The sequence below is a fragment of the Chenopodium album genome, chromosome 10 (genome assembly GCF_948465745.1).
Source record: "Chenopodium album chromosome 10, dcCheAlbu1.1, whole genome shotgun sequence".
Taxonomy (NCBI): Eukaryota; Viridiplantae; Streptophyta; class Magnoliopsida; order Caryophyllales; family Amaranthaceae; genus Chenopodium; species Chenopodium album.
Window position 1 is genome coordinate 60,702,328 of NC_137843.1, and position 10,195 is coordinate 60,712,522.

General features: G+C 35.7%; 3 protein-coding genes across 3 annotated transcripts; all 3 read right to left on the reverse strand.

Annotated features, from left to right (window-relative positions):
- LOC145565632 (uncharacterized) lies at nucleotides 1–1,457 on the reverse strand. Its single transcript, XM_081625570.1, has 2 exons — nucleotides 380–1,457; nucleotides 1–248 (listed from the first exon to the last, which is right to left on the reverse strand). Exons 1-2 carry the CDS (start codon nucleotides 1,455–1,457, stop codon nucleotides 175–177), a joined length of 1,152 nt encoding a protein of 383 aa, XP_081481696.1. The 3' UTR covers nucleotides 1–174.
- Nucleotides 1,458–1,602: 145 nt separating this feature from the next.
- On the reverse strand, nucleotides 1,603–2,504 carry LOC145565634 (uncharacterized). The gene is made up of 2 exons (XM_081625571.1): nucleotides 2,251–2,504; nucleotides 1,603–2,048 (listed from the first exon to the last, which is right to left on the reverse strand). The coding sequence occupies exons 1-2, from the start codon at nucleotides 2,495–2,497 to the stop codon at nucleotides 1,603–1,605; spliced, it is 693 nt and encodes a 230-aa protein (XP_081481697.1). The 5' UTR covers nucleotides 2,498–2,504.
- An 843-nt stretch (nucleotides 2,505–3,347) lies between these two features.
- On the reverse strand, nucleotides 3,348–6,018 carry LOC145565635 (uncharacterized). The gene is made up of 5 exons (XM_081625572.1): nucleotides 5,889–6,018; nucleotides 5,452–5,631; nucleotides 4,355–4,798; nucleotides 3,521–3,774; nucleotides 3,348–3,404 (listed from the first exon to the last, which is right to left on the reverse strand). The coding sequence occupies exons 1-5, from the start codon at nucleotides 5,983–5,985 to the stop codon at nucleotides 3,348–3,350; spliced, it is 1,032 nt and encodes a 343-aa protein (XP_081481698.1). The 5' UTR covers nucleotides 5,986–6,018.
- Between the last annotated feature and the right edge of the window lie 4,177 nt (nucleotides 6,019–10,195).

A 10,195-nucleotide genomic window follows, 5' to 3' on the forward strand; every position in this document is an offset into this window, starting at 1 on the left:
ATTTATAACATTCACAAACTCTGGAAAAGGTCCAGTTCCTTACTTACAGCAGTCGCTAATTCAAGTACATGTCTAGTAGAGTATCATTATCCCACCACCTAAAGCAAACTATTGTGCATAGAGGATTACAAACACAAATCTCCCAGATCAAGCAAGGCATATCTAAGAGCATTACTACTGAAGCCCTGATCCCCCTTCTCTTTTCTGCTCACTCTCCATGCTAGAAATTACAGGAGATCCTTTATTACCTGTCACAAGAAAACACAGCAAAAGTTAACATTATTCGAGCTAAGTTACTTCGCTTCCACATACAAATTACAATTCCTTGTTTCAAACCAAATACCAAGTATATGCTATAACTGAGTTCTTAGTTTCTTACCTTCTACCATATCATCCTGTGATGGAACCTCAGTACCTTTCTGATACCAGAAAGTGGCAGCATCTCTGAGCCTGTCGAATACACCCTTCCCAGGACTAGCCATACCTGTACCAGCATTATCATAATTTGTCTCCTCACTTCTACCAAACTGTCGTGCCACCTCTTCTGACTCCGTTACTCGCCCAATAATTGTCACTTTATCTCCTTTCCCTTCCCCCCCAACTCTGCTCACATCCTCCTTACGCTTGTGTAAGGGCAATGCCTCAGTTATAACATCCGATAATGCCTTATCTTCTTCTCTAGGCTTCAGTTTCTCAGCCAAATACTCCTTCAATGACACACCCTTATCCATTTCAGTATTAGGCCCGGTGGTACTAGTGGGATGGACATCATGTTCCGTCCCTGAATCTTGCATCTTCAAGGCCACCGTTGCCACATTACCATACACAGATGCCCCTCCTCTGGATTCCCCTTCTTTCACATGAGGCTGCTCTTCTTGATTTCCACCATAGCCTAGTGTAGTAGCTACAGCATTCTTGGCTTGTACAGCCTTATCAGTGATAGAAGCTGTAACATTCGATATTTTCTCCCCATAACCCACTGGCTCAGACGATTTTTCATGCATTCCTGAAGACACATCAGCTGAGTGTTGATCAGAATTATCACCATACCCTAACTTTGATGTAACAGAACTAGTGGCTTGCTTTGCTTTATCAGCAACCATTGCAGCTGCAGATGATATTTTTTCGGTGTAACTTTCTTGCTTCTGTTCTGGCATTTCATGTGATCTCTCACTGTCCGGGCCAGTATCTTGAAGAAATATGCTCTCCTCAGAACTGACTGGCTCCGGAAAAAACTGATCATGGCTTCCAGTGAAGACATTCTCGTCTTGTAGACTGTGTTTTGTTCTGTTCAGTTGCGCATCACCAAGTCTTGAATGTTGATGTCGTTCGTCATGAACATTCATCTTATCAAACTGATGCAGAATTGGAGTAACACCTACTTCTTCACCACCTGAAAGAGAGTAGAAGCACATCAGTACAACATGCTCATGTTGTAGTAAACTAGTAACCTTCATTTATCAGCTCTTCTAACTAAAAAACTTTCTTTAACCAATACCACTACTGAATTTGTTAGTAATACGAAATAGTTAAAAACAAAAATTAAACAAGATTGAAGAAATCCATATTGGAGAGCCAACTTTTTAGCCAAAACAAGTGAAATTAAATCATACCCATGCCCGTTGGATCTCCAACTTTAGTCTCATAATTTCCAGCGTGACGTCTTTCCCCCATACCTCTAGGAGTATTAGGATCCTTGTCCAACATTTCCCCTGAATTCTCAAGGAGGCCACCAAACTTCCCCGTGCCTCTCTCTTCATCAGCACCCATCCGATGATTTCTAACTGTATGAGCAGAAATGGGTGTATTCTTTGATGCATTGGACATTTCTTCTAACCTATTTGGCCTTCCGGTATCAGTTCTAGACCAATCCAAGGTCTCTTCTTGACCCGGAACATAATTTGTAGTAGTAGGAACAAAGGTCAGACTATCGCCTTGCAACTTGCTTCCCAGGGCATCAGTCACCCCTTCCATTACAGTGCCTTCACCCAATTTACTTCTTCTTTGATTGCCTGGCATGAAGCTTTGAGCAGCTGTAGGATCATATCCTATCAATAATAAGAATAAAGCAATGGTTAAGCAGTTTCACAAAATCACAGTAAGTTCTAATGCTAGCTAGTGGCTTAACCATTATTAACCTGAAGGGTCTTCAAGAATCAAGATAGCAATTCACATGTTAGATGCTTTGAGTATCTTAGTTGTGCAAAATAAAATAAAAATATGTAGAATTTAGGCATTCAAGATTTCTACCCGAGTAAGCTGAAACTGGATTGCTCTTCGATGCATTCGACAATTCCTCTGACTCGTTTAGCCTTCCGGTATCAGGCCTAAACCAATCCAAGGTCTCCTCTTGCCCCGGAACATAACTTGTAGTAGTGTGAACAAAGGTCACATGATCACCTTGAAGCTTGTCTTCAGGGTCATCAAGCCCTCCTTCCATTGCAGTTCTTTCTCCCAGTATACTTCTATGTTGACCTGGCATGAAGCTCTGAGGCATGTGAGCATCTGAGGAATCGTTTCCTATCAATTTTAAAAATAAAACAACAGGTTAACTCATTTAAAAACTTAACAGTATGTGAATGAAAAAAAAAAAAAAAAAAAAAAAAACAGAGGTTTTTTAAAGATAACAGTCACACATGTTAGATTCCATCTCAAATTTTTTTTTTTGTGCAAAAAAAAAAAAAAAAAGGCAGGCAAACAAGAATTCGACCTGAATGAGCTGCAATTGGTGAATTCTTTGATGCATTGGACGGTTCTTCTGACCCGTGTAGCCTTCCAGTATCAGTTCTAGACCAACCCAAGGTCTCCTCTTGTCCTGGAACATGACTTGTAGTAGAGCGATCAGATGTATGAAAGTCGTCTAGATATTTGCTTTTCGGGGAATGATGAACCCCATCCCTTTCAGTTCTTTCACCCAAATTACTTCTATGTTGCCCTGGCATGAAGCTCTGAGCAGCTGTAGAATCATATCCTATCATTTATAAGAACAAATCAATAGTTAAAACAATTTACATAAATCACTTATCAATACACAAAGAAAATTCGGTTTTATCATGAATTCATGATACTCGTAATATGATATCTATTAACATGTTGCCATGTTGGGTTCCATATAGTAATTTCTGGGAAAATTAAGCGAACAAGAATCCTACCAGCAATCGGTATATTCTTTGATGCATGGGACGGTTCCTCTGGCCTATGTGGCCTTCCAGTATCAGTTCTAGACCAACCCAAGGTATCCTCTTGCCCTGGAATAAAACTTGTAGTAGAGGGATCAAATGTCTGAAAGTCGCCTTGATACTTTCTTCTCGGGGAATGGATAACACCCTCCCTTTTAGTTTTTTCATCTACTTCACTTCTATGCAGCCCAGGCATGAAACTATGAGCAGTTGCAAAATCATGTCCTGTAATTATAACAATGGTTAAACAATTTTAGAAACCAAGTCTCAAAACTAGCTAGAGGCTAACATGTTAGGTTCCATCGCGGTTTTTTGTGCAAAAGAAAAAAAAAAGGTCAAACAAGAATCTTGCCTGCCTGAGCTGCAATCGCTGTATTTGTTGATGCATTGGTTAGTTCCTCTGACCTATGTAGCCTTCCGGTATCAGTTCTAGACCAATCCAAGGTCCCGTCTTGCCCTGGAACATATCTTGTAGTAGAGGGATCAAATGTCTGAAAGTCGCCTTGAAACTTGTTTTTAGGGGATTGAATCATCTCCTCTCTTTCAGTTCTATGCTGCCCTGATATGAAGCCCTGACCAGCCTTGGAATCATGTCCTATCACAGTAATCACTTATCAGAACAATAAAACGGGTACAACAAATCCCAGGTTTTTGAAATGACAAAATTATCTTCATAAGCAAAACATGCAGAGAACTATACAAAATTTAACAGCATCACACTTGAGCTCCAAAGCCAGGTTAATAATTTTCAGGGGCACAAAGAAACTTGAAGTCTACCTCAGGATACCAGTTGGCAGATAAGACTACATGTTCAATTAAGCAGTGCAAGTTATGTATGACAATTATAGTGTATTATTCAAAAAGTTGTGTTCAAATCTATATTCATTCAATGTTTACAATTGGCTCGTGAAATAATTAAGGCGGAGGAACACGGCAATAATAAAAGTATGCACAACAAAAAATTTATCCACAAAACCACAAGAATAGAAGGCATTTGCTTATACACTCACAGTTTCATAAACATATTTAGACTCTACTACTCGTCACATGTCTAAGTGTCAGGCTCGTCTATTCTATAGAAAAATCCGTTTTACAGTCCAAAACAAAGTGTCAAGTATCCACACCTATGACAGTGAGAATTCAGAATAACACACTGTATGAGTTTATAAACTTACCAGTGCCTGTTGGGTCAAGGACCCTGACCTGATAAGTAGTAGGATGATGATCTTCCCCTACATCTTTCGGAACCTGAGGATCTTCCTCCACGCCTGTTGATCCCCCAACAACGGTTCCAAGCTTTACGGGAGGTCCCTTCTTCCCCATATCCAAATCTCCAGTACTATGACCACCACCTAAAAGCGTACCAACAGGGGTGTTCTTTGGTGCATAGGGTTGCTCATGCTCATCGTACTCGTTCAACTTTCCTGCTTCTGTCTTCGACCAACCCAAGGTGTCTTCTTGTCCAGAAGTATGACTTGCCGTTGTAGGATCAAATGTGTGGTAAGAACTTTGTTTACTCCTAGCAACTTCACCTGCAGTTCTTTCTCCAAATTGTGGTTCGCGTGTATGCGTATGACGCCTTGCAGCTCCCTCTTGCCCTGGCATGAGGTGTTGAGCAGCTGCAAGAACGCAAGATTATGCATTATGGCGTATTTTACAAGTCAAATTCACAAGAAATGTTTTTCTAGCTACATTTTTCATTCTAGTAGTATTTTCAGTATATCCCCTAATTCAATTTACAGGTCTCTTAGAAACACTATACTCTCTATTTAGGAAGACCCTAGCCAATTTAATTTACTACTGAATCATAGTTTTTATATTGTTGATCATGAGATAGATTCCCTTTCAACTTTCCAAATCCAAAAAGAAAAACAGAATCTGTATACTTAATACTTTTGTTTCTAAAACACAACTAGATTTAATTTTTCAGGGGTAGCAAATATTTTTGGGTTCATAATTTTATTTAAGAGTTAACCAGGGAGGTATAAAATATTGAGAATACCTCTAAAAAATTAGATTTTGGGCCAAGTAAATGTAGGGAAAATAGGAAGAGAGCCCAAACTAAAACAAACCCACAAAAAGTAATACTTCTACTTTCATATGAAACACCACAACAGATACTTGTAGTATCACTAATATAAAAACACATGTAATTATGTTGATATCAGGATTATGTTGAATGGGATAATCTTAATTGGCTGGAAAAAGTAGACATTTGATTTATTAGAAAATGGTGCAACATTTAATAAGAAACAGGGAAAAAATGACATACTGAGAGTGCCGTGGATTTCAGGGTCCATATCCATCTCATCATCCTCGTCGTCATTCTGGTCGTGATCATGATCATGACCATGTCCAACGTGCTCTTTGATGGAATCCTTTATCTTCTTCGCCTTCGCCTTTACTTTCTTCAGCACCGATTTCTTTTCACCGTGATGCTCTTCATTATGCCCTACATAAGCGATCAGAGTGCTAATTAATACTATAACCTTATACTAATTTAATCAAACTGCTAAAAATATCTCTGTTCTAAATTAATTCTCATATACATACAATATAGTCATTATACTCCTATAATAATTTGCAAGTACAATTGTACAAAAAATTACAAATAAAGGAATCATGTCATATCTTTAATTATTCTTAAACCGTAAATAAAAGTCAATACACGGCCAAAACAATAACCAAAATGTAGAAAGTAAAACATACCAATTTCAATGCCAACATTTTGATCATGCCTATGAGGATCATCATCATACTCGTAATTGGTGGTATGACTTTTAGGGTGACCCATTTGAGAGTTCATTGTGATCACAACAGTTTAATTTCTCGCTAATAACTTGTGTCTGTGTTTATTTTGGCAGTTTTTGGTTTAGAGATACAAATCAATTTGGGAAACAATCGAAATTATAGTGAGCAACTCAAAAAGAAAATCGGGTATATATGAAAAGGAAAAGTAGCAAAGAAGGAAGTTTGATTGGGTTTGTGTAATAATACATACAGCAGAATAAGACAATGCCACATTGCATGGTGTTGGCGCTATAGCTAAGAGACACGTAAGTGTATAAACCAACACGTCCTTGCTTGGCTAATTCGGTGATTTCAGAGGCAGACTCTCTTGAAAGAAAAGCTGATGCTATTGAGTTTGCCCTTTTACGTGGCAGTTAGAACATGGCTATAAAAGGGCTGTTTATCCTACGCATGTAATCACTCAGATAGATACAAGTACTCGTATTATGATTTTATAACTAATTAGGATAAGGTACGCTTTAATTTGCGATTGTCGGCATGGGCGAAGCCAGGAATTAAAATATAGGGAGTCCGAGACTTATTAAGTAAATTAGAGTGTATCCGTGTAAAATGCACGGGATATATAAGAAAAAATATATTTAACATTGTGGAAAGCTGATGTAATTTAGACTTGAGCTGTAATGGTCGGTTTTAGACTGGTCGGTTCTGTTGAACCCTAATTAGCTCTGTTGTACTGAGTATTAATAATCGTATTAATAATGTGCTGATACCTACTGTGCTAAAACAGGGTTTTATTCTTTTATGTCGGTGGCCACATGCTATTATGGGGTTTATTTTTTCAAAGTTATAGAGGTTACCCGTTTAGTGTTATAGGGGTTACTCGTGTTACTCAGTTAGTGTCATATGGGTTAGTGTCTTGCTGTAGGAGTTACATACTTTGTTCTGTTGCAAGTAGTTATTCGCTGAGGCCAGTTGCACAAAAACGTGTTGTACATTTTTTTTTTTTGTTTCGTTTTTGATGATTAAAGAAGTGGAAAATGTTTAGAGGGTAGTCCCTAAAAAAATGCATATAATTGAAGGGTTGGGGATTTAGAGTACTATAGTGAAATGTTGATAAAGGAACTGTATACTCGTGCTAATGCATGACATATATTATACTATTTACCAAAAAAAATACTCGTAAAACAAAGTGAAATGTTAGTACGTAGGATAAAGGAACTGCATACTCGTGCTAATGCATGTCATATGTTATACTACGTACCAAAAAAAACACACACACACACACACACACAAAATAAAATGTTAGTAGTAGTCCCATAAAATAAAATAAAAAATAAAAAAATAGTGAATGGGTAGTTATTGATTTTTTTTTACAAAAAATGATAAAAAAAAATAAAAATAAAGTAGTGGGATTGGTAGTTATTTTTTCCCTTTAAAAAAAAAAAAAAAAAAAAAAAAAAAAAAAAAAAAACTTAAATGCATGAGAGTTGAGCATTGGAGTTTTGAAGGGCTCTCGTTAAAACAACTCTGCAATTATATTATAGATTAGTATATGCTCATGTTAATGCACGGGTTATAACTATTAATGAGATTTAAAAAATAAAATTAAAAATTATAACTTTGTTTCAAAAAAAAAATATAACTAAAAAGAAAAGAAAATATGATGTACATTTTTTTAAGGTGATAAAACGTCACATTTTAAATTATTGATAGGAATGTATGAAATTAAAAAAAGATAAAAAGTAGTGGAACTTATGGTGAAATTAAAAAATTGAAGGGCACGTCATTTTGGGGAAAAAAAAATGTGCAGTTATAATATGGATACATTGTAACATTGGTGTTAAAAAGAAATTTATAGGATAATATAATTAAATAGGTAGTTTTTTGGGATAGTATGTGTTATTAGGAAAAATATTAAAATAATAGTGAAAAAGAAACCAAATAATTATTGTTTACTTGCACAAACAAATTGAAATATAAATCAATAAATCATGAAATGATGAAACATACACACATCAAATTTAGAGCAAAAAAAAAAACAACTATACTTTATCTGTAAACATGCAACTTGCATGATATATCATATATGTATATTATAATAAAGTATAACAAAGTTAAAATACATGTAAATTATATTGTTACCTCTACTTGGAAGGATACTCTACTTTAAGGATAAGCAAATCCTATAAACTAAAAGCCAAAAACATACTGCATAAAGATCCTAGAATCCTAGAAAAATTAAGCTAACAAAATATTAGCAGAAATTCCCCAAAGCATTTTAAACTAATTTGGGACAACCAATTAATCAAAAATCTTAACAGCATAAATTAAACCAAATTACTTCGATTTACCATTCAGCAAAGATTAATGACAAAATCCAAGAAATATCTAATAGAGAATCAAAACTTACCTTGACAATAATACTCTTTCTTTGTTACGATTACGAAGTATAAGGCTTCTTCTTTTTTTTTTTTTTTTAACTTTTTTTTTTGTGTTGTTTTTGTGGTTAACTACGGGTATTGAATACTTTAGTAGTGATCTAAGCTTTCATAATTTATGTGTAGTTAAGGAATAGTGTATGTGAGGGTAGTGTAAATGAAAGTGGAGTTGAATGATGATGACTTATTGAAATAACTGCATTTAGTCTATTACGGTAATTTTTTTTTTTTCGTTGAAACTATAATTAGTTAGTTTTAGATAAGATTAATTTGATTGGAGAGTAGTTAGTAGATGAGTAGTTGGGTGTATTCTATGTATATTCCCCCTTTTTTCTTTTTTTTTTTGAATTAAAGGAAAAGGAGGGAGTAGTTTTTTAGGTGGGAGTGAATGAGGAGACTTGGTTGGGGTTTTGGAGGCTCCTCATTCACTTACTCTACAATTATATATTAGATAGTATCTATTTCATACGATTTTCTCATTACACAATATTTTCTTTTGCGGTATTTTCAATATTATAAATTAGAGTTGACTTTATTTTATTAAGCAACACAATATTATTTCATCAAAATATTCAATATTACAACCATTCAACCAATAAGGACTTGCCTCATTGATTAAAGCTAAGCGAAGGTTTGTTTACGATATGTTTGATATTGCTTTTGTGGTTCATTTGCACAAAAATAAATAAAAATATATGATAATTAAAAAAATGTAATTAAGGTATGCAATTTACTGATTTAGTCAATTAGAAATATAGGAAAAATATAAAATAAGTAATTTAAAATCAAAACAATTGACGAAGTAAAAAAAAGATTGATTGAAGGGGTAAAAGAAAAATAGATTAAATAATAGAATATAGTAGTAATGAATTCTACAAGTAAGTTTCAAGGGGGAAAAAAAAAACTAATACTTGTAAAAGAATTAGTGAATAAAATTAAAAAATAAATAAAAAATAATGTGCAAGTAGTAACAACCGCGAGAGTCGAACATGTGACCTTGTATTGCTAATGCTGAGCGCTCAACCACTAAGCTACCATTGAAAATGCTAAATATATACAAAAAATAATTATTTTATTCTATAACTTATAGGGACTAGCCTTCACAATAAATGAATCGCCAGTTAGGCCACGGGGGACCGGGCCTCCACCAGCCCCCCCTTGGCTCTGCCCCTGATTGTCGATCTTAAATAATTTTTTAAAGATTACCGATTAACATTATATTATACCTCGTAGCATATAAGAGAATAAATTTTTGGGAAATTCTCAATGGTACTCTCCAATTTTATAAAATTCTCAATGGTGAACAAAGTTTTATGAAATTATCTTTGGTACTCACTCATTAACATTTCTAATTCAATGGTGACATTAATAATATAAGTATGCAATTATAAGCTAACCCTAGTTAATTAAAGGCATAATTACTAATATAACACTATAAATTAAATAAAAAAAACCCCAACCACCCCAATCCCAACCCACTGTCAGAGCTCCCCTCCTCTATCAGCGGCGACCGGCGCGACCCCCTATCCTTTCCTTCCCCCTAGCACCAGCGACCCTGTCCATGGCAACGACCTTCCTTTGACGCCGAAGACCTTCCCCGATTCTCTCAATTCTCCTTGCCTGGTTCCCTCTCGTTCCCCCCGATTTCCAGCCAGCCACTCACCCAAACCAAACTAAACCAACACAAAACTCGAGGAGAGAGAAAAACCCTCAAAAAACCTTCAATCTCCTTCAATGGCAGCTTCCAGTAGCTGCTACGCTAAGGTTTTTCCCGCATTCGAGTGCCGCTCTAAGCCTTTCGCTACCTTGAAACCCGACATCCCTTCC